The sequence below is a fragment of the Fomitopsis serialis genome, assembly GCF_022376445.1.
Source record: "Fomitopsis serialis strain Sig1Antser10 chromosome Unknown B0H18scaffold_68, whole genome shotgun sequence".
NCBI classification, from domain to species: Eukaryota; Fungi; Basidiomycota; class Agaricomycetes; order Polyporales; family Fomitopsidaceae; genus Fomitopsis; species Fomitopsis serialis.
The window spans coordinates 130,174-154,837 of NW_025955028.1; the positions used below are offsets into that span (position 1 = coordinate 130,174).

Here is a 24,664-nt window from a genome sequence, read left to right on the forward strand (position 1 = left end):
ACTAATACAACGGGACGAGAAGTGCATATGCTACGGAAACAGGAACACGCGAAAGCAAATGCAAGAGCGCAGACACAATCCCAGCTTGTTTCGCTACAGAACGAGACTATGTATCCTGTCCATCGGAATGGATCTATCGCAGGTCAGGTATCCCAGAAAACCAGTATGTCCGTCATCCTCTGTGGGGCAGCTCTGGTCCGCCCGGGACACAGGAGGTGCACAAGGGCCCCCACCCGGTGCCGGGGGGCACACATCGCGAGGGCGCCCAAGGGGCACCCCGCTCTGCACGGGCGGGCGACCCATTGAGCACACCGCCCCAGGCAGGTCTCGTCACGACAAGCACGGCGACGCATCAAGCGTCCGAGTCCCGTCTCTCAACACGGCCCGACTCGATTAAGTAGTCCACTATCCGTACCACACACCCAGGGCATGGCGTCGCGTCGTCAGGGCATCACAGGGGCGAGGGGAAGGGCGAGGGCATTGGCGACTGCGGGACGTTCGCCTGCGGGGGCTCGCGGATCACCTCCCCCGTGGGGCTCACGTGCACCGTGGGCGAGGTCATCAGCAGGCGGTTCGCGCCCGCGCTCTCGCGCTCGCCTTCGTGCAGTGAGTACAGCGACGAGGCGGAGCTCGAGGGTCTCCTCCGATCCTGCCCTAACTGTAGGTTCGGCGGGGTCACACGCCCGCGTACAAGCGACGGATTGCTCGTGTTTGTTGCAGAGCCCTCGCGCGAATGCGCCTTCCTCGCTGCCCCGAACCCGTTCAGGTCTGGGAACTGCGCGGCGTAGTAAGCACTGTTGCGGATAGAGTCGCGCCTCGGCGCGTACAGGGACTGACGCAGCGGGAGGGGTGGTGTTGGATCGCGGGCGTCGCTACTACTGGGGGCATAGCGCGCTGACATGTCGAGGATGTGCTCGATATCAATGGTACTGATCGTCGGCGCAAGGGACGCTGGAGAACGGGGCGAGCTCGACGACGCGTGCCTAGAGCCCCACGCGGAAGACTGCGTATGCGAACGCGAGTGCCTTTGTGTACGGGAGGCTGTCTGGGAGCGGATAGACCCGGCGGAGGCCGAGGCGGGAGGGGTGCGGCGGAAGGCCGAGGCCGAGGCGAGGCGAGCGGTCGGGAGGACGCCTGCGAGGGAGAAGCTGCTACTTGGTAATCTGGCGCTAACAGGCGACGACGCCTTGGACAAGCCAGCCAGCGCGCTTGACGCCGTGGGGGATGACAGCCAGAGATTCGGGTCGGTGTAGAGTGGGTTGCGCTGCACGTTATCCGTCGATTTTGACCGAGAGCTCCCCCATGATGTCTGCATTTGGAAGTCCCACGATGCATTCGTAGGCATCGAGCCAGCTGGGGCAAGGCTTGGGGGTTTCTCTGTCATGTTGGCATCTGGCGGAACGCTGGAAGTTCCTGCTTCGAGTGATGCTGCGCGCGCTGCAGCTTTGACTTTCCTGCGAGAGCAGAAGATCCAGATCCCCATTGCGACGACTATGGTCCCGATAACCGCGCCGGACGATGCTGCTATCGCGATGATAGCACCCCTGCAGAGGTGGAAGAACAAAACGGATGGGTTATGAGCTGCGAGCATTGGAATGGTGACCAGGCTTACTTCGACAGCGATGCTGTAGAGTTCCTCGATGCCCAAGAGTCTGCGGATGCCGACATTGACTTTGTTGCGGGTGAAGATGTATTCGTACCCGTGCTGGCAGTAGCAGCAACTAGGCACGTACCACTGCTCCTCGCGTTTCCTCCAACGGTGAGCAATCCACTGGTAGCTTCAACGCTGCCGTTGCTGATCACCAGAGCAAGATCTGTTCCACGCGCTGCATCCATCAAGTACGATGCCGTATTGGTTGCATCGTCGTCTTTAGTCTGGTTTATAGTGAAAGCGAGCTTGCCGGGGATAAAGGCGCGGATAGATGGTGCGTCCGCCGTGCCGTAGTTCACTGTGAAGGGCTGACACTGCGATACGTTACTGGTAACGGAGAACGCGTTCGTTGTCACATCGTCGTTCGACTTGAGACACCTGGTGAAGTTGGAGGCGCCGGTGGTGAGTACCTCGGAGACAGGACCTGCGGACGCGCCGTTGCCATCGTCAAGGGAAGCTAAGAACTGCGTCCCTTGCGATAGAGGGAGAAAGGTGGTAGCATGGCCAGTCGCAGTGGTGTCGTTAAACGCTGCATCGAAGAGACGGATAGAAATGGGTGTCGAGTTGAAAGGAACGATGGTGAGCTGTGGCGGCCAGCTGGTGGGTGCGGACCCTCCGGAAAACTGGACCGTGAAGGGTGCGCACTGGAGCGCAGACGAGAAGGTGACGAAGTCGAAGACGGAGAGGGCGGGCTGGGGACCGAGAGCGAGGACAAGAAGGCCGACTAGGGCAGAAGGAGAAAACGACGGGGGGAGGAACATGGTAAGGAACGAAGGCGTCCTGCAAGGCCTGGCAAGACTCGCCTGTCTGTTCAAGGACAAACCAGGCTCGTGCGCATCCAGCACACTGGGCACAAAAGCGCTAGCGCTGCGAAGAGATGCCTGCAGAAAGGCGGCAGGGATGAGCGAAGCTGCTGCTCTTGCATGAGACTTGCGCGAACAGCACCGTCGCCAGGCGGTCTGACTGCGTGTGAATGCCACTCACCCGGTCCACCCATACCCCATCCGCACTCGCTCCGGGCCTTGCCTAGCCGCCGGATGTCTCCCAGATCCTGCATCTCTGGTGCTGTTGGATTCACGGATGGCACACGCTCATGCAATTGCAGACTCTGGATATTTCTGAGACTGCATGTCTGTCCTCGTCCTCTCCAGAGACTCACCAAAACAAGCACGACGCGCGGTGACCCGGGGCCTGGGACAGACTTGCCACGGACGCGCTTCCAGACGCGCCTGGCTCTCATGTGATCCAATCGCGATCGACCGTCGACGGCGCACCCGTGGGAACCCGTCGCCAGGCAACCGATGCCATAGGCGCCTGAAACGAGCTCCGGATAAACCGGACCGCCGTCATTTAGCATGACGCATGCAGGCAAGAACCATCCCGCACAATTAATGGCACTATACATGATCATCATGATGGGCTAGTGCTTACTGGGTTACTCCAAGTCTGCGACGAAGACCAAGAACGTACACTTTCACCAACAAGCCGCGGCCACTACATACACCTGGCCCGGTTTGCGCGCTGCCAGAAGCCGGTTCGTGTCCTGGAAGCAGAGCTCATCACAATGGAAGCATGTACGGCGGCGCCCAAGGTGGAAATCACAACTACACAGTCCAGCTGGAGCCGCAGAACAACTATATTATGATAGTCCCATCTAGTTAGCAAGCGAGAAAAGTAGTGAAATGCGGGGTATGTAGTGTGCATGCTCGTGAATTGCATAAGCAGCGACGTAGAACGCTGCCTATAGATAGAAAGGAATCCCGTATACGATGGGCGCCGCACCCGTCAAGTACTTGAGTTTGCAACAATCTCTCGCCTGGGCAACGGCGGCCACGACCGACTTCCCATCCGCCCGTGGTCGGATCAGACCGTCGGGAGTTAATTGCAGCTCATCGAAGACCACTTGCGAGAACTTGTCGATGTCGCGGTCCGTCACATCCCAAAGATTTGCGATAAGTGTGGGGCTAGCAAAGGCGCACGTCAAGAACGGATCACATCACCCATCAATGAACACATACCATCCCGCCAACATGTAATTATAGGGCGTCCCCGTCCGGTCGAAGTCTCCCATGTCTCTGAGCGCACCTGAGGAGCAGCCCCAGAGCATAGTCGCAGCACACCGAGGCAGGTGCCTGATCTTCGTGGACCGAATGTACTGCTCCGCGCCTCCATGCCCGAAATATCTGCAACGTCGAGATGCGATCAGCCGGACCGAAAAAGATGGGGTACTAATGAACTCATGATAGAGATGGAGCACTCACATCACCAAGTCGTTCCGTGTTAGTGCGTCTACGAGCTGTTGCTCGCTCGGAACTTTCCCGATGATCCCGTCCCACCCCACCGCACGCATACCCTTCGCCCAGTCCGCAAACCGGTCCTGCGTGTTCTTGAGATCCCCGCTAGGATTGAGCACGTAGTAGGCCTTCTTCGGATCGACGTCGATGCGATCCACAATGCGCTCACTAGTCCGCGAGCCGGGTTTCCTCTGTTGCCTAGCGAGCTCGAGCCTGTCGATCAAGAAGTCCATGTTCGGGATCCGACTGATGCTCTGCCCCCTGAGGATGGGCAGGCTCTCCCAGGGGATACCCTGCACGTTCTTGTCGAGCACCAAGAAATATGATGATCGCGCACGGGGACCCTCCGGCTCTCCGTGCGTGCCCTGTGCTCCTCGAGCGCGCTCCGCAGATCAACCACGACTTGATCCACGTCCACCTCAGCCATGGCGACGGGCACGCCGTGGAACTGGTACAGATCAAGCACGAAGTAGACCAGGTCCTCGAGCTCCTCGTCCTTGCAATCCGGCGGGAGCGCGGCAAAGCACTCGAGCAGCGCATCGTCGAGCCGCACGCGCTCGTGCTGGTGCGTTTTCCGATCGCGTGCGTACGAGGCGAGGTTGGAGCGAAGAGCGTGTCGATGCGCGAGCGGAAGGCATTCATGTCCTCCGCACGCGTCTGCACGGGCGCGCTCAGGACGGTCTTGAACGCGCCGAACCAGCAGAACTCGATGTTGCCCAAGAGATCCTGCAGGCGCTGATCGAGCGCGCCTCGTGCGGCCCACCACGCAGCTCTCGCTGCCCGGTCGTTCTTCTTTACGCTTGCTGCGCCTCGAGTGCCCTCATCGTTCAGTCTCATGATCTCCTTCATCTCACCTATGGCATCGCTGAAGGTGAGACGCTGGTCCTCCTCGTCTTCGCGCCGGCCGCGGAGCGGCAGGCAGAACACCAAGGGTTCCCGGCCACTTCGCTGACGAGATACGAAGAGCATGTTCTTATCCTCCGTCACGCTGATGTTGATGACAGACCAGTTCTTGGGCAGGGGAGGGCGGCCAGCAGCAGACTGCCCGGATTCATCGAAGAAGCCGGACTGATACCGAGCAGCGATGGATTTCCAGTAGTCCTTCAGTGGAATCGCGTCGTCAAGGGTGCTACGGTCGGGCTCATCCTCGGGGTCGAGGAACAGACCCCGCCTTGATGGCTTTGGCACCTCTACATGCGGTATAGGTGTGCCGTTTAGCGTGATCCGTGGGTGCTGCAGATCATTGGCGTCCACCCAGTCGATGAACTTGTGCTTGATAGCCTCGAGCATCTCGCGACGCAGGGTGATTGAGGTAGACATATCTGATGCGATCGCTCAATCAACTCCCGGCTAAGTGAAAAGGATACGAGCTTACTACTGACCTATGAGTCGGGCCACTAGGTGGGAGACCTCCACGGAGCCATTGCCGAGAGAGGACTGGAGTGCGCTGATCAAGGCGAGGGAAATGGCTGTGTCTCGCACGCTTGAGACATTCCCTCGATGAGCGATGAGGCTCAAGTCGGATCTCAGAGAGCGCTCTGCAGCCGACAAGGTGTTCAGAATCTCCCGCATGACAGTGTTAGTACCGAGCACTCGGTCGCTGGAGATGCCCATAGGGATCATGATAGCTTGGGGCGAATCAGCGCTACCAACTGGGATTCGGTGGTCTTGGAACGTACCTGACTCCGCCAGTGAGCTTAAGAACATATCGGCCCGGAACTGGGAGAAGACATCGTCGAGTGTCAGTTTCGCAGTGAGAACGCTCCCTTCCGCCGTCGTTTCTGAGGTAGGTGGCAATGTCGAGAACCGCTGGAGTAGGGCGTTATAGTCCTCGCCGGAATCACGGAGCAGCGTGACTTCACTTCTGTTAGTAAACAATATTGTTCACTAAGAAGGAAACGTACTATGTTGACGTAGAACGGCGGCGAGCAGTGTCGGAGCCAGAGCACCATCAGCATCTTGGTTCTCTGGAGCTGAAGCTCTCCGTGTTGCAGTTGTCAGAGATTTCCTTGAAGATAATCAAAGCCAGGTCATGACACGATCTTGGGGGACGCGTACCTGACGGCGTTGGTATCAAGTCCAGCGAACATCTTCCCGAGCTCATCCAACATCGCGGTAGCTTCTGTGTAGAGTTGCTGTGCGGTCTGCTCATCCGCGTTCCTCAAGCTGTAGTCGCCTCGAAGACGATGGATGTCGACTGCGTCGGGCCCACATACGTTGCTCATCAGCTTGGCGGCTTCCATCAAGAACTCGAATCCCTCCTCGAGGCGGCCGAGCCGCAAGGAGATCTCGCCTTGCCTGGCCAACGCGCGGCCGATCATGGCAGGGGCGTTCAATGAGTGCGCCAGTGCGCTCGCTTGTTGGATGAAGTAGTCTGCCTCTCTCGGAGAGCCGCGGGCGTAGTAGGCCCTGACCAAGGCGAAGATTGTGACCAGAAGACCCTCTGCGAGCCTCCATTCAGTGCCGTCCATGAATTGTCTCCGCTGGAATGTCTTCTGAGAAGCAAGTTGGTCCGCCATTGCCTTGTCATCCAGGGGTTTGGGTCGGCTTGGATCCGATGGAACACGGTCATCCCTCTTGACCTCAAAGGGATTATCAGGTTCTGATTGCGGTTTCTGGGGTTGCGATGGACGAAGCCTTGAGATGGTCTCCATAGCACGATTCCACAGTCGGAGGGACTGAAGAAGGCCATCAAGAGATGTCGACGGATCATCCTATGGTCACGGATCAGGGCGAGGAAATTATTGGCAAGTTGGATCACTGACCTTCGCATGCTGAATCATGGCGAATGCGCGTGCTGCAAGTGCCGCTCGCTCAAGTATGCTTACTCGCATTCGGACCTTCTCTGATGTTGTGACGCCTTTCTCCTCCATCGAGGACAGAGAATCTACAAGGGCCATCGCCTCACAATATGCACTAGCACTGTGACCGACTGAGTACTTTGTCTAGAAGGAGAAACGAAACCTCGTACCTCTGTAGCACTTGTCCCGCAGCGGCAAGCGACTCAGCGTGCCGCAGATACAGAAGTGCGCGGATCTCTGGGTCGAATTCTTTTCCCGCAGCTTGCAGAACGTGCGAGTATATGGAGAGTGCTTTGTTTGCACGCCCCAATTGAGAATATTCGTATGCAAGCTCGATTGAGGTCACCAGGTACTCTGGCAGCCATTACATCAGCGCAGTTCAGGATGACCGTCAGTCTGAACGCATACCTCGGGATGTATCGCTAGCATTTTGCTCGCTCAATCTTCTTGCAAGACTGAGCAACTGCACTTTGACAAAAATATGACCCAGCATGCCGGATAACTGTGCGACCATCTCTGCAAGGATCAACACTCTCAATGAGCATTATACTGGCAGTCTTGTCATATAACTTACGGATGAGGGCAACAGCAGCGGGCAAATTGTCGAAGATCGTTGTCGAAGATTTTGGCTTGACAGGTAATACCTCCTGCGACACCTTGACGGTAGCATTCAATGAGACGTCGTTTAACGCTGCAAACCTCCAGTGAGCACAACCTCGGCGGGGAGCAAGCAGAAGCAACACACCTCTACGAGGCTTGGGAGTGACTGGTGGCTCCGTGATTTGCACTCGCGTCATTCTGGTTGTTCTCGGGATTCCGCTCCGGGGCTTCGACGTGGCTACTGTTCTCTTCGCCGGCTTCTTTGTGGCGACTCGCAGCTCCTTGGGAGACTTGATCTTCACAAGGGATTGCCGATCGCCCGATGCTCTTGGGTTTTGTCGTACCAGGCTCTTCAGTATCGAACATGCTTCGTTGGCATGACGAGCAATAGTCGTGAAACCGGCATCCGCTGCCATGTAACGGTGAGCATGCAGGGCGAGCCATAGATGCAGCGTCGCGAGCAACCCAGTTCGGATCTCGGTAAAGCCTGCGTCACAGCCTGGATCCTGGTTTTGTTGAGTGCACAGTGAAGTTGACGAGCCTGGAAGAGACTTACTTCACAGTTCAGCAGGGCCCGTACTTGAGTGCCAACGTCTTCGGCAGACATGCCCAAGACCTTACCACCATCGCGCTCGTCCGTCACATAGTATGCGCCCTCCAGTAGTTGCAGGAAAACCCTCGCGCGTCTGACGGGGAAGAGCGCTGCCTCGTAGACGGCAAGAGCGTGGCGGAGCAACTGTTGCACGATCCGGTCGACGCCTTGCTTCCATCTGCTCCCTTCCAGTCCAGCAACCTGCCGTTCGAGCAGAGCGCCGACGAACGCTTTGTGTTTTGCGTGGGTCGTATACCGGGAACCAGCGTTGGGCGTAACAGGGTACCAGCTCTTCGCGGAGATGACCTCGGGCTCGAAAAAGAGCTCGCATGCACCCATGTACGTGACTCGGTCCAAGATCTTGCCCAGCTGCTGGAGAGACGGAGATATCTCGAAAATAGCAGATGCGGTAGAGGTCCCGAGACTGTCGCATACAGAGCTCAGATCCACGGGAGACCTTGATCGCTTCTATGAATGCGTCAAATGCCAGCTGCGAACATCACAGCCTCGTCAGTACGGGAAGTCATATATTCTGGATTACAAACCTTGCGGTCACCTGTCTTTGCCTGACAGACACCCAGAATCTCCCATCTGTGCCACAGCTGCTCCTCGAGCTGCTTCCACCCTTCCCTGTCGCGTGCACCCTCCTCTTCACCAACCTCGCTCACATCGTCCATAGCCGTCTGGTGCATCGCCAACGCTAGTTTTCCCAAGGCACATCCTTCATTCAAGAACCTCACCGCATGCGAGAGGCGGTCCGCCTGGCAGAGCGTCCCCGCAACGTTATGGAACGCGCCGGCAACACAGCGGGTGTAGTTGGCGAGTGTAGCCGTGGTCGCCGACGTCCAGCCAACCTGGTCATGCGCGCTCTTCTCGTGGGGGTGTCGGATCACGTCAAGGATCACTTCCGCCGTCGTGGTCGCAGCGCGCGACCCGCAACCGACGACATGCTGAAAGACGAGCGCCTTGGCTTGCTGAAGCGCATCCCAGGCTTTACGTACGTATCGGGATTGCGGATGATTAAGGAGGTGCGCGCAAGGACGAGTAATGTCTCCAAAGCAGGCGTCGCGAGATCGGAGTCGACCACTGTGACGCCGTCGTTCTCGATATTCTGCTAGGATCTCAGCTTCACGGGGAAATAACAGGGTCTGAGATTATACGCACCTCGCGCACAGCCTCCATTAAAATCTTACTGATCAGCTGCAAGATTTTGCGCGCACCAGCCCTGGCGTCTTCTGGCAGAGATGCATTTGCAGCGTTCTCTTGGGCTGTGGGCTCGAGTACTTTGATGACCGTCCTCCTCAGTCGCTCCAGAGCCCGGCGGACTTTGTCTCGTGCGCGCAGTGTCTCGTCAGCATACTCGCATATTAGCGGGTGAGCGTTGCTGACAGCCGCAGCTGCCGCGTCAAAACGAGCGGCACGGTCTTGAGGGAGGCACTCTGAAAGACAATTCAGCACCAGACAAGGTGATTGAGTCAGGGAATATATTCACCTGCCCATCGCTCGAACACAGCAGTTGCTTGCGACAACATCATGCATACCGTGGCTGCATCCATGGCGTGTGGCATGATTACTGAGTCCGCGAAAGTAGTACTCGAAGAGGCTGGGGAGGAATCCATTTCAAATCCCTTGTTCTGCCGAAGTTGTATGATCCTGTCGATGGCTTCGATATCTCCCATCTAGTCGTATGTGAGCGCGTCTCTTATCATCAAGTACATATGAAACATACCTGCTGAGCCCACAGTACCCACACTTCACAGAACCTTGAAAAGCCTGGGCTTCCGATGAAAGAGGAGTCGTCTTCACGCTGGCTAATTGAGAGCACCAGACGCTGAACTGACTGCAGGATATCCTGTGTCCTCGACTCGTCGCCGGCGACGGGCTCCGCGGCATGGAAACGTGCCCACTTAACAGCTTGCTCCCAGAACGTCTCAGGAACAATGACCCCAGGACGCGTCTGAGCGAGGCATTCGAGAGCGTACATCCGTAGACCGAAGGCATGCTGCATTGCAACGCCGGGCAAAGACGCTGCCTTCGCCATGGCTGTATATGTGCGCGTGAACAGAGAGTCGTGATGTTTAGAAGGCAGAACCTTGAAGGTCGGCGCCCAAAGGAATAGGGACGGGATAGAGGGGTCGCGTAGTGTTGTGAGCATCGCCGCTACGTCGTCCGTGCGCCGGGATAGCACAGACATGGAGTGGAGTAGGAATGTAGCTACCAAAACCATAACCGTCTCCGGTATTTGAGCGTCATGGCATGGAAGGGGCAGAGCTGGGAGCTGAGAAGGCAGAGGTTCGGTGGACGGCAGGCCGTTAGGTGCGCAGAGTGTGCTCAGCGCCGGTCGCATGTCGGCCAAAATCTGTACAGCTGCGTCGTCCTAGGTATACAATGTTGAAAAAACCTATCTAAGAGCATTCAATCAGGCAGATGGCACGTACCATCTCAAGCGAGACCAACTTCCCAGCAATACTCGAGGCTGCACGCTCGGTGTCAACGTCTCCAGGACTGAGCTCTCTGAGAGCTCTTAGAGCGCTGCAAGACGACCTTATAAGATCGCCTATCCCTTTCTGGCTCTTCTTTGCTGGACCGCCTGCTAAAAGGTCCGACAGAGTTCGGGATGCAGTATTGACTGTGCGCATTGCATCTGCCCTACGCGTCTCGATGGTTTGTGTTGTCGATGTAGCCTTTGTTTTGCCCTTTATCGTGCACGAGTCTTTTATAGTCAACTTGTTTGCAACTTCATTCGCCAGGTCGTCGGGGGTGATCGTGTTCGCCTTCGTCCTGGCTGTCGCTGAGCGCACAGGTCGCGAAGTCCCCGTCGTAGGACAGGCTCGAGTAGACGCAGGCATCGTAATAGAGGCAGAGTTAGTGTGTCTCTCAAAGTTATAGAGAGCGGTTTCGCGAAGGCGGAAGAGACCGGAAGAGAGCCTACTACGAGTGGTGATGGTAAGTAGAGCAGCCACGCCCGATGGTCGAACAAACGCGACCGCGCGCTCGTCTCGTGATCGCGGGATGCGTATAGTCACAGCCCAGTCACACCGTGTCAGTAACGCGACGCGTCCAGCTGCAGTTTACTCTCGACGCGTCTCTCCATCCCCTCTCCGTTCAGCATCGTCCACTTCCTCTGTCATGGCAGTCTCGCTACCGAATGGCGCGTCGCCGCGCAGACATGATGAACATCAGTACCTCGATCTCATCCGCAATGTCCTCGACACGGGTGAGACACGTCCCGACCGCACCGGCACGGGTACCCTTTCCATCTTCGCCCCCCCTTCCATGCGCTTCTCCCTGGCAGATAACACCCTTCCGCTCCTTACTACCAAACGCACCTTTTGGCGCGGTATACTCGAAGAGCTTCTGTGGTTCATCCACGGCTCGACCGACTCAAAGCTGTTGTCCGCGAGAGGCATCAAGATCTGGGATGGTAATGGCAGCAAGGAGTTCCTCAAAAAGCGTGGATTGGGCCACAGGAGGGAGGGAGATTTGGGGCCTGTATATGGCTTCCAGTGGAGGCATTTCGGCGCGAAGTACACGGACTGCGACGCGGACTACACGGGTCAAGGCGTTGACCAGCTCGCGGAGTGCATACGTAAGATTAAAGAGGATCCGACCGACCGCCGCATCATTCTAAGCGCATGGAACCCGGCCGGTGAGTCTATTCGCCTTTCACGGTGCTCTCCTCTCGCACTCCCCTTACGCTGATAACGATCGTAGACATCCCGCTAATGGCACTCCCGCCCTGTCACGTTCTCTGTCAGTTCTACGTTCATCTCCCGCCGCCGTCTTCACCAACCTCTCCAAAACGACTGTCTTGCCTCCTCTACCAACGCTCCGCGGATCTCGGCCTCGGTATTCCCTTCAACATCGCCTCATACGCGCTCCTCACACATCTTGTCGCGCACCTCACTCATACCTCACCACACGAGCTCATCATACAACTCGGAGACGCGCACGTCTATCGGGATCACGTGGATGCGCTCGAGGAGCAGCTCAAGCGCAGCCCGCGCCAGTTCCCAAAGCTACGATTCAAACGCGATGTACAGGACATCGATGATCTCAAGGCAGAGGACGTACTGGTAGAGGGGTATGAACCTCATCCACATATCGCGATGAAGATGAGCGTATGAAATGTGTGCTTATGTATCTACTGTCCTTCTATTAGACGGATATGTGGCGAGACTGAATGTTGTACGGTAGGTCCGGTGTATCTCGTTGCAGATTATCGAAGGCAACTGCGTACGATTGACTACAAAAACAACCATCCGGTGCCCGCAACAACCGTGAAGAACACAGACGAAACAGTCTCCAGACGACCTTCGCCTTTGGTCAGCAACGAAACACCGCTACTCGAACTGGAATTGGAAGAGGGTTGATAGATCCGAACCGCGGCAATATCCCAGTACGCGTCCTCGAAGGCCGATGGGTTGTAATTAACATACTCTAGTAGAAGCAACCTGCATAAGCACGCATGATCGCATGCAGGGTAGGAAGACTCACCTGTGCAGTTCCCCGGACAGCCGTTGTTGCTGAACGAGTTACCAGCCCAACTACCACCTAGACGGGCAATCATAAAGACAAAGGACTAATAGATAGGTATGGAGCCACTCACAGAATGTCAAGTTTATAATGATGTTGTTGCGCTGAAACGCAGATCCGATATCGCAGTCCGTGTTAGGAAAAAGAGCAATCGGCTTTCCCTGCAAATGCTCGCAGTCAGCCTCACCGTACACTACATGTCACGCAGAAGACGGGTGACTCACCCAGTTGTCTGTGTCGACTGCGGACGCTCCGGAGGTGATATCGGACGGGATGCTGCTATCGTTACGAGACCAGAACCAGACCCGGATATACTCCGCCGTACGCTCCATGGCATAGTACCCGCCTCCGTACGTGTTGAAGACCTTCCCGTATGACGCGGTGTAAGGCGCGTCAACTGAACATCCGTTGTTCCCATCCGATATCGTGTCTGACGAGCTACAGTTCGTAGAGAGCGTTGTGCTGCTAAAAGCATAAACATGATGTCTACGAGATGGCAGCGACAGGATCACGTACCCTAATTGGGCCCTGTTCTCGGGCATGGTGCAGCTACCAGTAGTATGCAGAGTAACGCTGTTTGGCGCAATGTCATTGACACCCTCCAAGATATCGATTTCCCCTGAGGAGGTCCCGACTTGGTCGTCAGCCTCCCATACCGCAGGCCAAGTTCCACAGCCCTGGGGCATGTGTCGGATGTCGAATCTGGCGATAGGCGTATTATGCATGCGTGTCATGAGCGATAGGTGTATGAGGAAGTACTTACACCGCGACGTGCGTCCTGTATTGCGCGTAGCTCTTGATGCGGTTGCTCATCCGCCCACTTCCGCTAGCGGTAAGATTCGTGGTGTAGTCGGCCCGCATGATGAACGTGTCATCGGACGTGAATGTGAGGTTATTAGCAAGCGCAGTCGATTGATTGACATAGTGCCTGTATTAACAGCAGTAAGCGATGAATCAATAGCACAATACGGAGGGAGTAACAGGCTTACACTCTGCCTTTGGTAGGGTCCGCGATATCCTCCCATTCGAAGTTGGTCAGGAAGTTAGAGCCAATATTCGTCTGGTTGATGCTATACGAGCCGGCCCGGATGGCCGGTAGAAGGGACAGCGATGACACTGCAGCAGCGTAAATCAACGGGAGCTTCATGTCGTCTGGATAGGATAAGGAGGTATTTGAGGATCAACTCAATGATAGTAAGGTCAGAAAGCGACGGCTGACAGGCATGTGCAGCCAACCAAAAACCCGTTTCACCGTCTTCGGTGAGGCTGACATTTGTGCATAGAACTTCAAGCACGCATCCGGATAACGTGATGCACATTACCGAGCTTTGGAGGATTGTTCGCGGAATGATGGCGGATGCAGGCGGAGGAGGAGGACAGTGGAAATAGGCTATTTGTTTGTCTGAGTGGACCTCGGATCGCTGCGATCATGTTATTAGCGTGGGGAGGTGAAAAGAAATTGCGCCACGTTCGATTACGCTCGAGTACAAAGAAGGACCCGATAAACTTGAATATTGAAGCAGTCACCATCTCGACCCTCATTCATGTCTGCGTTGACTTTCCGTTTGTGATGAGTTCTACGGCCTGCTTGGATCGTGGTCTGATGGTGCATTTGAACTTGTGAGGATGACTGAGTGAATACATCAGCTAAGTAATTTCTGACATAGGAAGGGTATCGTACTTGACGAGACCAGATGAGAACGTCCCCGGCGGCGTGATGTCATTACCCATTGCGTCACGAGCCTTGCCAAGGTCGAATGTTGCTACGATGTTGGCCATCGCCTGCCAAATCCCGATTTCTGCGAAGCGGCGACCTGGACATATACTGCAAATCAGCGGGAAACCCCTAATTAGTTTATCAAGCAACATAATTCAAGATGCTACTTACCGCCGACCGAAACCAAAGACGATGTTTCGTGGATCCTCCTGATTCTCATACAGCCCATTGAAGCGGTCTGGACAGAAGGTCTCCGGGTTGGGGTAGGCATCGGCATCATGCAGCATAAACCTAAACAGCACCTCGTCAACGAGTGCTACTAGAATCATGCAAACCACTTTGACCATAGATTTGGCATGACCACTGTCCCCTTCGGTATCCAGCACCCACTATACTCGTCGTCTTCGCGTAAAACATGAGGCACACCTGTAGAACCAGCCTGAGTTCGATGACAACTAGTCGGTGAAGCCCAGAACACAGGTACCTAATGGCGCAGGGCAGGAGATTCTATGTCGCTGCAGTGAGATGATATACTACTAGTCAAGGACGTCAACCGCCACGTACCGGTACGTCTCCTTGAGGATGCATTCAAGGTATGGTAGTGCATCCCTGTCGTTGACGGTCGGGAGCCTTGCACCACCGATGACACTGACCATTTCTTCTTGCGCCTTGGCATAGACATCCGGATACAAGATCATAGCGAGTAGGAAGACCATGAGTACGGTGTGCGTCTAATCAAAGAATGAGTTGATGTAGTCTGGCTATGTCATGAACGCTACCGTATCTGTGCCAGCTGTATTAAAGTCGCATCAGCGACCATGGAGTGGGTTCTGATCGAGTTGTTGAGATGAGACTCACTTGCGTACAGCGTTAGTCCGAACATCATGATTTCTGGCTTTTCTGTCTCCAGAGTCCCCTTTGATGCGGACTCCTTGATCAATGTCGATATCACGGGGCTTTCCATGATGCCTTTGGTCCTCGATTGCTTGGTTGGGTGAGACATGCAGCGTCGTGGTATCTCGTGAATGCATAACTTACCAACTTGCTCTCCGCCAAGTCGTACGTTCGTTGCGCAGCATCTCTGACAGCTCTCTTGATCCACACGGCATTTCGCTTGAAGCCTGCACCAGGAAACCAGGTCGGGAGGTATCTCACTGACAGAATACAACATCAGGAGCTGCCATTGAGACGACGAAACAATTAACACTGAAGTACACCCACAAGACGGTATGAAGTCCACAGGGACTGTTCCAGGAGCCGAGAAGTTCATTGTCGCCTCCGCTACCTTCTCGATGACATGCAGATATTCATCGTCTGAGGATGTTACTGTGTGCCCGTAAAGGTATTGAAGCAAAGAGGAGGCAGTGTACCTATGCCATTTGTTTATGAGGAAGGCTCAGTAACTCGATGAACCTCGGAAGCTCACCGATAGATATGGTTTCCAAAATCCTCCGGATCGTTCAGCAATCCCATTAGTAAAGCAATCGCCTCGCGCCTCTGCATGTCGGCAACAGCGGCGAGGCAAGACTTAGAGAAGAAAGGCTTATGCATCCATCGTCGATGCTTGCGAAACTCCTCATTGTATGGCGTCAATACGAAATCGTGTTCCCATCCCAGCCTAATACATCATAAGCCGTTCATACAGGAGGTAAGGGGCCGACACTCGACTCGGATGCACTCACAGATCTATCATCATTACCGAATACGGTCTATCCGAGTATATTGCACTCCGCTTGTCCAGCAGATCTCGTGCAGCGGCTGCCGAATTGATAACCAAGACGGGCGTGTTGAACATCCTCAAGAAGATTATGTCCCCTAGTGCAACGCATTCAGCTATAAACCCGCAGCGTAAGCATCTCGGAACGTTCATACCATACTTCTTCCTCCATTGCGCGAATCTCTTCTCCGGGAACTTTAGAGTCATCTGTGGAATATTTCCCAGAATAGGAAACGGACGAGGGCCAGGTGGTAGACGACGACGCAGCTGTCGCCAATGTAGCCCATAGTAGGCGAGGGTGACGAAAACCGCGAACGCAGCTTGGATGCCGATTGATAGAGTCATAGTTGAGGATGCGGTGGAACGGGGTTAGGCCTGTGCGTTTCTTTCAGCTTGTGGCGATATAAGTATCAGGCCTTCTGGATTATCTTGACACTCCCCGCTCAAGAACAGAAATGAAGGGATCCTTTGTGGACGATTACCGGAGTGAGGGCGCTATCTTAGAACCTTGTTTCTGTTCATTGGAGATTCTGGCAGCGTTGGGACATGTCGTAAGCTCGCGCGCGATGCCATCTGACCTTGCCAGGCACTCAGGGCAGTCAGAGGTATATATATGCTTCGATTATCGGTGTATATACATACCTCACAAGCAATTGCCCTAGTACAGCATCGAGCGGTTATGGAACAGTGACTGATGAATGTGGTCACATTACTAGGCGCATGACAGACGTACACACCGGTCAGTCGTAGCCCGCCTTGCCGGCTACCACACCGAACGCAGGACCGCCCTTGCCAAACATCGCGCGCAAGTCCGCCCCAAGTTCATCGGGCTTCTCGTGTGCAGCAAAATGTCCTCCGTTCCCATGTTCAGACTCGAACACGACGTTACCCATAGTGCGCGCCCAGCTGCGTCCAGTGCCCCGTCAGTCTTTTATGAAGCGGTGAACATGAAGTCGAAACACATACGTCTTTGGTGGACGGATAAGCTCCTTGGGGAAGAAGGATACACCACCCGGAGCAGCGCACCAAGGAACGCTATGGTTTGGATCTTCTCTTACTTTCGCTTGTTCGTAGTATATCCTCGCAGAGGCGGCAGGGCCCGCTCGAGAGAACCAGTAGATTGAGATCCACGTCAGGACTGAACATCCGGCTTCAGTTCTGCACAACTGCGTATATAAGCGTGTGAACGCACCCTCGTCGTCATCCCAAGGATAACCATCCGACCAGAGCACGAGCTTCTCGTATATCCACGCGAGCAAGCCCGCCGGCGAGTCCGCGAGTGAATACCCGATTGTCTGCGGCTGCGTATTCTGTTCAGCGCTGTAGCCCCGTCCTTTCTGCATAAATAATTGGATGCGCTTCAAGCATGCCCGTTCAACCTCGGTATACGGTGTAAGCAGGTGCTGAAGCCAGAGCCGAGGAAAGCTCGAGAACGACGGTGGGCTGACCACACTACAAATTCCAGAGAAGGGTCAGTACGAGAATGCAATGAGTCGAGGCAGGAGGGTACGGACGCGGCGTAGTTTGTATGCCATGCTTTCACGATCTGATCGCCATACATGGCTGCCATTGTTCTCGTGATCTTAGCATGTCTAGTCAGCTCCATTGGCAGTGGTTTGGCGAAGGTCAGACAAGAATACCAACATAGGAACCCCAATCTCCCCCCTGAACCACTATGAGATATATCAGAGGGCATGGCTGTCAGCATCGAACTCAGAGACAAACGAGTAGCAGGGCACCATATTCAGAGTAGCCCAGAGCGAGCATGAGTTTGTGACACGTCTGGGATATGAGATATATGTGATTCAGAATCTGTACATGGCCCTTCTTGTACGTACCTCTGCGTATTGAGCAACTGTGAATCCCTGTTTCTTGACAATTTCAGAGAAGCCAAAATTCGGCAGACTAGGGGCAACAACATGGAAATTTGGGTGATCTGGCGACGCAGACGTCAACAAGGGGAGCAGCTTCTTGACTTCAAGGAAGTGGCCAGGCCCTGACAAGTGATGGTCCAGTAATTGTTCCCTTGCGATGTATCGAGATGTGCCACGTACATCCATGCACGAATACTAGTGGAATCGCGTCCTTCACTTCGCTCTTCTTATGGACGTAATGCACGTTCAGCGTACCAAAGCCCTCCACTTCGACGTCTCGAGTGAACTGAGGGATCTCGTTGATGCCAGCCTCCGCAGCGCGCCAGTCATACCCGTCTTTCCACCGCGCGATGAGCCGCTTAACATTCGCAAGCGGCACGCCGTAGTTCCATGCCGCGTCGTCCAGCTCGTCAGGGAAGCGCGTCAGATCCAACTTCTCGTGCAAGAGGGCGAGGTCAGCGTCCGGAACGGATATGGTGAAGGGTTGTGGTTCTGAAGTGGCCATGATCTAGGGAGCTGAGTGGCAATGGCCAGTGCCGGTGGGCGGGATGACCTGCCGCGTTGGAATGAGACGTGTCTTTTATACGGTCGCGATCATCAGTCAGGGACTAGCAAAGACTTACTATTAGCGCGAGAGCCGCATGAGCTATCGAGTCACACTGTCAGCATTAGGAAGGTCGCATCAACGAGGATGCGGCGGCCCGCGGGGACCAAGTGGCGACGCGCTGCGGCCGAGTGCGGGAACACGCGACTGGTACTCTTATGACGCGTGACGCGAGAGCTCAGCGACACCCTACACGCGCGACGAGTCGGTGAAGTCGCAGTGCAATACTCTGAATATGTGGATTACAGAGTGAATAAAAATTGGATAACAGAATGTGTGTACATTTGTAGGATCTAAGTTGAATGTTAAGTTGTGCGTGATAGTTCCGTTCCACTCCATCAAACCCCAAGCGCTAACGATCTCGTCCTGACAGTCGCGAAGACTGCATTTTGGCAGCCACCATTCAACTGGATGACCCCTCGTACACACGCACGGCAGCAAAGTCCCAGTAGGCATCGGAAAAGGCCGACGGATTCTCGTTCACAACTCTGGAGGCGCTGTGAGTATGAGTGCGACATGCAGCACGGTACAAAGGCTTACGAATGCAGTCCGAGCCGCAGCCAATCTCGGTGAAGTCTGCGCCTGCCCAGTTTCCGCAAAATGTAAGATCAATAACGATGTTATTGTTGCCGAAAACTTTGTTGATGTCGCAGTTGTCGTCTGGGAAGTATGCAATCGGTGTTCCCTAGCAAACAATCAGATATTGCCTCCGAGGAAGAAAATGCTGACATACCCAGTTATCAGTGTCAACGCTGCTCGCGCCCCCCGTAATGTCCGACGGAATGCCGTCCTGATTGCGCGCCCAGAACCACACACGGATGAACTGCGACGTACGCTCCATAGCGTAATATCCGCCACCGTTAGAGTTGAATACCGGGCCGTAGGACGAAGTGTACGGAGCGTCCACCGAACATCCATTGTTGCCGTTTCCGATGTCAGCGGTATCGCTGCAATCGTTTGACAGTGGCGTCCTGAAAAGACGTCAGCAACAAATTGATGAACAATTCTGACGAGACGCACCCCAGCTGCGTGCGGTTGCTGGGCACAGTGCAGTTGCCTTCAGTGTGCAGAGTGACACTGTTGGGCGCGAGGTCGTTCACACCCTCAAGGATGTCGATTTCACCACTGGCGGCTCCAACGGTATCGTCTGCCTCCCACACTGCCGGCCATGTGCCGCAGCCCTGAGGCATGTGGCGAATGTCGAAGCTGACCCAGAATGATCAGTCTACGAAGAGTTTCATCAAGATACTGACGACTTACACAGCAACGTGAGTGTTGTACTGGGCATTACTCTTGATACGGTTGCTCATCCTCCCCGGCCCATCCGCGGTAAGGTTTGTCGTAGAGTCGGCGCGCATGACGAACGAATCCTCCGTGGCGTAGGTGAGGTTCTTCGCCTGCGCGGTCTCCTTGGTCACGTACTCACTGCGAGCTCTTCAGCAACAGCTCAGATGACAGGCCGAGATGCAACTCACACTCGACCGTTCGTGGGGTCCGATATGTTCTCCCACTGGAAGTTGTTGAAAAAATCAGACCCGACGTTGGTCTGGGCGATGGTGTACGGCCCTGCCATCACGGACTGCGCGACGATCCCGACCGCGAGTCCACCAAGAACTGAGCGGCGGAAGTGACCCATATTGCAATGAAGGGGTGATAGCGATGTGAGAAATAGAAGTGTTGGGACAGGAATGTACGAGTGCGCGGTTGAGAAACGGCACAATAATTCGAACCTTATATACCTCGCAGGCCTCGGCTGACGCAGAGGCAGAGGCAAATACGATCGGCATCCCGATCACAACTGGCCCTCCGTCATCCGTTCCAGAGCCAAGAGCGGATGCAGATGCACAGGTACGCGGGAAGCAGGAGCAAGGCTATGCGCGGGAGCAACTATGGGTCATGCGGATACGAATGCGGAAGCTATCCTCATCCCGCAGAGAGCTCGTGGCTGAGACTTGCGTCGGTGCACAAACCAGCGGGGTGGCGCGATCGGCGGAACCTCTCGATCAGGGCCTAGATGTCGTACAGGACATGCCAGTCAAATCGACGATCCTGAATTGTACAGTCACTGAACAAAGCAACACCGCGACGAGATCATAGCAGTAATAGAAGAACAGTCTGAGCGTACCGAGAGCGTAAGCTAACCAAAACGCAAGTCCATAGTACATGACGAGGTATGATAGCGCATCGCGGGGAGTTCACGGTTGAACCATTCGGCATAGAAAATCGGCGGATACACAAACCCGTGGCTGTGGTGCGGGCGGGACAGATGTCTACCGCTCATGCACAAGCTGCCGCTGTTGCAGAGAGCAGGAACGTCAGCACCATCATGTGGCGAAGGAAGCATCGACGACCGGCGTTAGGCGTCACTCACAATCTACATGATAGCTGCTGGCGATTCGCATAGCTGCTCGCAGGATATTGTGTGCTCTGGGGCTACACAAGGCATACGAGACCATGACCATTTGGTCTGGGGTCAACCAGATGTGTCGCAACGATGTGCTCGCACAGTCCAGCATCATAGTACCGCGCAGCGCCGCATGACTCGCCGTTAGTCTGCCATAGACATTTGAGGACGTCATGAGCGTAGTCGCTGTCGATGTCCTGGCTGTGGTAGTGCTGCAGATGTTCGCAGACGCCCTTGGGAGTGACGTCCTGTATGGCCGTCCCACACTCCGTGCCAAATTGGCATGAGACGTAAGCCAACCCGAACTGATGCGGAACGCTGAAGCCAGCCAATCCCGGAGCATCCGTATCGAGCGGTGACGCATATTGACACGGATTCCAGCCCTGAGCTTCATTTTCAACGGGTTTATTGTAGACCAGACTTGGCAAGAATACTATGAGCGAAGCGGACAGCATCGAAGCTTGCAGACGTACCCAGAGTCCAGATACACCGTGCCTTCAAATCCCACGTTCGATGACTCCGGATATTGCCAATATCTGCAAGTACGGTAGGCGAATGTGCACCGGGGGGGACCAAAGAAGTGATATACATACTCGTAGAGTCCTTGAGCTTGAGCTTGAGCACTTCCGCCGGGGCTGGGACTGCGGCTGGTGGAGGGCGTATGAACCGGAGGCTCCTGATAATCGCCGTGGGGAGTGCTATGCAAATCCCAAGGCATGGAGGGGGAAGTCGCGAGATACGGATGTAGCCGAGAACTATCGGGAAGCATTTCACCATCCTTGAGCCACGCGCAGTCCTCCGGCATGGTCAGATGCGCATATACTCTGTGACAACGTCAGGCCATGGCACCACGCGGGGGGAAAGAAAGCTGTTGACGTACCCGGCGGAGCAATTGTCGCTGACCTCTGTTTGGTAGTACATCTTTGGGACAAACTGAAGCTCGGGGGAATGAGGGAATGTCATGTGAATACTCAGGTTGTACTTGGGTGGGTAGACGACCTGAGAGGTGGGTGAGGCAGATTCTGCTTGATGCAGTTGAGACAACCCACCTTTCCCCTTTATAACGATGAGCAAAGCTCGGTCACCCGACTGCATGTCGTGCTGTCAGCGCACGAAGTACTGTATGGCCTTGCATCCACTATCTGATATGCCGAGATGATGCATAGAGACCGAGGTCATATCTGCCAAATGAGGCGCATGCTGGGAGTTGGTGGATGGATGGTGGATGGATGGTGGATGGGTGGTGGATGTGAAGGTGGAAACGAGCGACGGGTGGAAAGGTGTGAAGGGGCCGGTGGACGCGATGACAAGTGAAGTCTTATCAGCCGCACAGAGCTTCGTTTGGTGGATGGCCGTGATGTTTCTCGCGATTCATAGGAGAGAACGGCGCGCGGATATAGACGCGACATACATATTTGAAGGTTCGTTTCGTATCCACTCGAGCCTGAATTCAGTTTCAGTACTTGGGAAAGCAATTGCCAAGTGGGTCGCAAGTCGCAAGTCACCTTTAAGCGCCGTCCAGGCACGTGCGCGCGTCGCTGGAGTAAGTTGGAGAATCCGAGTCAGTCTCCTCCTCCTCGTCCTCGTCGTCCTGGCAGCAACTTGTAGCTAGCTTTGCGGTATGGCCCTGCCATGGGCATGAATGCATTACTCGTAATCATTCGAGGCCTGACCCGTCCAGATCGTCGCCGCTACTTAGTAAGGGCAGACGTCCACTAGGGTTCTGTAAATAAACCCCGAAGACTTTCTTACATTTGTAAGTTACATCGGACCATTCAGCGGCATTTCTTACGTGTGTTATTAACAGTTATAAACAAATGGTAAGAAACGTGTAAGAAACATGTAAAGAAGTACTTTTTTACAATGTGAACAACATCAGCAAAACGTCGACTTCGTCTGAACACGCCTGATACGTCTGATATCAGTCACATCAGACTCTTCAGACTCTCAGACTCGCGAGTCTGAAAAGAGTAGATTCATTTCTGAGTTCAGACCGAGAGTCTGAACTCAGTGTACCTTTCAGACCGACTCAGACCAGTCTTCAGACTCGTCAGAGGGCTTACCAGACCTGACATACTCACACACATTGTCATTGAAGATCATTACAGCTACCTTTGTATACATACAAAATTCGTATTGAATCCACAAAAACCAAACCTACCTTACGGCTCGGTACTTGATGCCGTTCAAAACGGACAACTCGTGTTTGAATGGCTGCGGCACACAGCTGGAACGCAGGAGGGATACCCGTGTCGTAACGTGTGATGTAAGCTGCAAGTGACTGTGAGAACACTGCGTCGGAGATGGGGATCACCCTTGCTGTCTTTATCTCGCAGGGCAGCAACTGTTGAACGTTCGCGGGTGAGCTGATGTGTACACCAGAGGATGGGCATGGGAGGAGGAGACGACACCGAGGGCAGAGAGGACAGCGGAAGTCCATGGGATGATGGGCGCAAGGGCAGGGCCAGCTATCAAGGATGAGAAGAAGGCGCGACCATCGGAGGATCCTGGTGTCGGCGCAGGCGAGAGGAGTGCATACAAACAATGCATCCACGAGAGTGTTTCGTCCTCCAAGAGAGCGCGTCGAGGCGCGACACGTCGGCGCAGAAAGGGACCGAAGCGCGTCGACGGAGGGCGAACGACGGGAAGACAGTCGAGGCACGGTCAACGGGCAGACACGAGTTGAGCAGCGGCGCGCGATCGGACGCCTACGCAGCGCCCGATATATCTGTATTGAAGGCGGGCTCATCTTCGTGTGATGGCGCGCCGGACTTGACGTGGTGCGGTTGTTCGACCTCGAACTCCGAGACGGTGAGGCTGGGAGGGTTACCGGGCGTGCGTAGTCTTGCTGCGCGTACGTACCAGCAACAGGCGCGTAGACGAGATCGGCGAGAGGCTCGGCGCCACCCTGCATGTCTGAGAGGCCCTCGCCGTCTGCACCCGCGAGCCAGAGGTGACTTGGTAGCTCCGCGCCCCAGTCTGACGGGCCTCGGGTGAATGCGACATTGGTTGCTGATGGAAAGGGATAGGCGAGAGACGTGAGCGCACTTCAGAGGAACGTCCACCAGAGCCGGACTGAGACAAGACGCACCTGTTTCCATGCCCAGGCATGCTGCCGATGCTCCCAACACGGCTGTGCCTCATGTCGAGGCTGCGACTATCAGGACCGGGGCTGAACGAGCGTTTCGTACCCGATATCAGAGGTGGCGCGCGAGATGACATTGGTGGCTCACAATCATTATGCATCGTCTTGGGCCAATGACCTAGCCCAGAATGTAGACCACCTGGTCCAATCGGCCCACCAGGACGAGGACCGAAGCTGCGCAGGTCAGCTGGTCCACGGTACAGCGCGCCCGAATTCGACGTGAGCCTCATGGGAGCCTTCGCAACGCCTTCGTTGAAGTCCCTGTCGACGGGCCTTGCAGGCGGTGGCGGCGCGCTGCCCGTCGGCGATGGCTGCACCAAGCGACTTGCGCTTCCCGAGCCTGTCGCGGGCTGCCCTTCAGCTGCCTGTTGTAAACTTGTAATCAGCGCCATACGCCGGTGTCTCCTGATTACTTACTTGGCTCCTTCTTCACGCGCTTTGCGGGTGCCCGTCGCATGCGCTCTTCCTTCGGTGCCTCGCTCGCCGCGGCGACACTCCTGTTCGAGCTCTCCGAGACCTTGTCCTTCGTGGTCCGGCGACGGCGGTCCTTTGCCTCGGCCCTCGGACATCCTAGGCATCGGCTGCTGCAGTATGCGCAGGCTCTCCGACGTACTTCTATAGCTGATTGACAGAGAATGGGACGCCGCACCGAACGACGGGGTTGGCAGGAAAGTCGCGAGTCGCAACCGTTGACATGGACGAGTGGGTGACGTGGCGCGCCTGTTTAGG

At 55.3% G+C, this 24,664-nt stretch overlaps 9 protein-coding genes across 9 annotated transcripts; 1 reads left to right on the top strand and 8 right to left on the bottom strand.

The window, feature by feature from the left end:
- Positions 1–451: 451 nt before the first annotated feature.
- On the bottom strand, positions 452–2,412 carry B0H18DRAFT_957056 (uncharacterized protein; the record flags this gene model as incomplete). The annotated part of the gene is made up of 2 exons (XM_048042538.1): positions 452–1,671; positions 1,734–2,412. The coding sequence occupies 2 exons, from the start codon at positions 2,410–2,412 to the stop codon at positions 452–454; spliced, it is 1,899 nt and encodes a 632-aa protein (XP_047890241.1).
- A 568-nt stretch (positions 2,413–2,980) lies between these two features.
- Positions 2,981–10,577, bottom strand: B0H18DRAFT_1106243 (peptidase family C50-domain-containing protein; the record flags this gene model as incomplete). The annotated part of the gene is made up of 21 exons (XM_048032678.1): positions 2,981–3,615; positions 3,670–3,834; positions 3,913–4,247; positions 4,283–4,507; positions 4,609–5,267; positions 5,328–5,573; positions 5,625–5,801; positions 5,850–5,953; positions 6,004–6,659; positions 6,711–6,867; positions 6,917–7,100; positions 7,155–7,262; positions 7,321–7,437; positions 7,492–7,852; positions 7,903–8,406; positions 8,484–8,912; positions 8,936–9,049; positions 9,103–9,377; positions 9,431–9,617; positions 9,668–10,315; positions 10,377–10,577. The coding sequence occupies 21 exons, from the start codon at positions 10,575–10,577 to the stop codon at positions 3,393–3,395; spliced, it is 6,075 nt and encodes a 2,024-aa protein (XP_047890242.1). The 3' UTR covers positions 2,981–3,392.
- A 490-nt stretch (positions 10,578–11,067) lies between these two features.
- On the top strand, positions 11,068–12,065 carry B0H18DRAFT_881023 (thymidylate synthase; the record flags this gene model as incomplete). Its single annotated transcript, XM_048040814.1, has 2 exons — positions 11,068–11,587; positions 11,653–12,065. 2 exons carry the CDS (start codon positions 11,068–11,070, stop codon positions 12,063–12,065), a joined length of 933 nt encoding a protein of 310 aa, XP_047890243.1.
- Positions 12,066–12,184: 119 nt separating this feature from the next.
- On the bottom strand, positions 12,185–13,904 carry B0H18DRAFT_1191856 (putative beta-glucanase from glycoside hydrolase family GH16; the record flags this gene model as incomplete). The annotated part of the gene is made up of 8 exons (XM_048036050.1): positions 13,464–13,904; positions 13,238–13,402; positions 12,991–13,176; positions 12,699–12,912; positions 12,548–12,635; positions 12,436–12,492; positions 12,292–12,378; positions 12,185–12,258 (listed from the first exon to the last, which is right to left on the bottom strand). Exons 1-8 carry the CDS (start codon positions 13,619–13,621, stop codon positions 12,185–12,187), a joined length of 1,029 nt encoding a protein of 342 aa, XP_047890244.1. The 5' UTR covers positions 13,622–13,904.
- Positions 13,905–13,999: 95 nt separating this feature from the next.
- B0H18DRAFT_1024154 (cytochrome P450) lies at positions 14,000–16,580 on the bottom strand. Its single transcript, XM_048029682.1, has 12 exons — positions 16,493–16,580; positions 16,064–16,273; positions 15,874–16,006; positions 15,618–15,809; positions 15,413–15,561; positions 15,193–15,345; positions 14,971–14,984; positions 14,756–14,922; positions 14,530–14,646; positions 14,363–14,482; positions 14,156–14,299; positions 14,000–14,104 (listed from the first exon to the last, which is right to left on the bottom strand). The coding sequence occupies exons 2-12, from the start codon at positions 16,251–16,253 to the stop codon at positions 14,017–14,019; spliced, it is 1,467 nt and encodes a 488-aa protein (XP_047890245.1). The 5' UTR covers positions 16,254–16,273; positions 16,493–16,580; the 3' UTR covers positions 14,000–14,016.
- A 68-nt stretch (positions 16,581–16,648) lies between these two features.
- B0H18DRAFT_1086392 (Alpha/Beta hydrolase protein) lies at positions 16,649–18,287 on the bottom strand (the record flags this gene model as incomplete). The annotated part of the gene is made up of 8 exons (XM_048032034.1): positions 16,649–16,780; positions 16,871–17,046; positions 17,101–17,360; positions 17,423–17,490; positions 17,553–17,581; positions 17,648–17,690; positions 17,747–17,904; positions 17,963–18,287. 8 exons carry the CDS (start codon positions 18,285–18,287, stop codon positions 16,649–16,651), a joined length of 1,191 nt encoding a protein of 396 aa, XP_047890246.1.
- Positions 18,288–18,633: 346 nt separating this feature from the next.
- On the bottom strand, positions 18,634–20,202 carry B0H18DRAFT_1024173 (putative beta-glucanase from glycoside hydrolase family GH16). Its single transcript, XM_048029683.1, has 6 exons — positions 19,862–20,202; positions 19,647–19,811; positions 19,407–19,592; positions 19,120–19,357; positions 18,927–19,071; positions 18,634–18,872 (listed from the first exon to the last, which is right to left on the bottom strand). Exons 1-6 carry the CDS (start codon positions 20,020–20,022, stop codon positions 18,790–18,792), a joined length of 978 nt encoding a protein of 325 aa, XP_047890247.1. The 5' UTR covers positions 20,023–20,202; the 3' UTR covers positions 18,634–18,789.
- A 296-nt stretch (positions 20,203–20,498) lies between these two features.
- B0H18DRAFT_1024176 (uncharacterized protein) lies at positions 20,499–21,835 on the bottom strand. Its single transcript, XM_048029684.1, has 6 exons — positions 21,671–21,835; positions 21,384–21,614; positions 21,264–21,326; positions 20,880–21,210; positions 20,758–20,853; positions 20,499–20,680 (listed from the first exon to the last, which is right to left on the bottom strand). The coding sequence occupies exons 1-5, from the start codon at positions 21,751–21,753 to the stop codon at positions 20,761–20,763; spliced, it is 801 nt and encodes a 266-aa protein (XP_047890248.1). The 5' UTR covers positions 21,754–21,835; the 3' UTR covers positions 20,499–20,680; positions 20,758–20,760.
- A 1,663-nt stretch (positions 21,836–23,498) lies between these two features.
- Positions 23,499–24,631, bottom strand: B0H18DRAFT_957064 (uncharacterized protein; the record flags this gene model as incomplete). Its single annotated transcript, XM_048042539.1, has 5 exons — positions 23,499–23,638; positions 23,698–23,837; positions 23,882–24,296; positions 24,353–24,495; positions 24,585–24,631. 5 exons carry the CDS (start codon positions 24,629–24,631, stop codon positions 23,499–23,501), a joined length of 885 nt encoding a protein of 294 aa, XP_047890249.1.
- Between the last annotated feature and the right edge of the window lie 33 nt (positions 24,632–24,664).

Coding starts and splice junctions, on each gene's coding strand:
- B0H18DRAFT_1024173 (XM_048029683.1), bottom strand. CDS start 20,022: ATGGGTCACTTCCGCCGCTCAGTTCTTGGTGGACTCGCGGTCGGGATC. Junction 19,072..19,119: donor GCGTTGACACTGATAACTGG/GTATGTCAGCAT, acceptor ATTGTTTGCTAG/GGAACACCGATTGCATACTT. Junction 18,873..18,926: donor CTGCGGCTCGGACTGCATTC/GTAAGCCTTTGT, acceptor GCGCCTCCAGAG/TTGTGAACGAGAATCCGTCG.
- B0H18DRAFT_1024176 (XM_048029684.1), bottom strand. CDS start 21,753: ATGACATTCCCTCATTCCCCCGAGCTTCAGTTTGTCCCAAAGATGTAC. Junction 21,327..21,383: donor CAAGCTCAAGGACTCTACGA/GTATGTATATCA, acceptor CCGTACTTGCAG/ATATTGGCAATATCCGGAGT. Junction 20,854..20,879: donor CTGGACTGTGCGAGCACATC/GTTGCGACACAT, acceptor GGTTGACCCCAG/ACCAAATGGTCATGGTCTCG.
- B0H18DRAFT_1024154 (XM_048029682.1), bottom strand. CDS start 16,253: ATGACTCTATCAATCGGCATCCAAGCTGCGTTCGCGGTTTTCGTCACC. Junction 15,810..15,873: donor TCGGTAATGATGATAGATCT/GTGAGTGCATCC, acceptor ATGATGTATTAG/GCTGGGATGGGAACACGATT. Junction 14,300..14,362: donor GTCTTTGGTTTCGGTCGGCG/GTAAGTAGCATC, acceptor GCTGATTTGCAG/TATATGTCCAGGTCGCCGCT.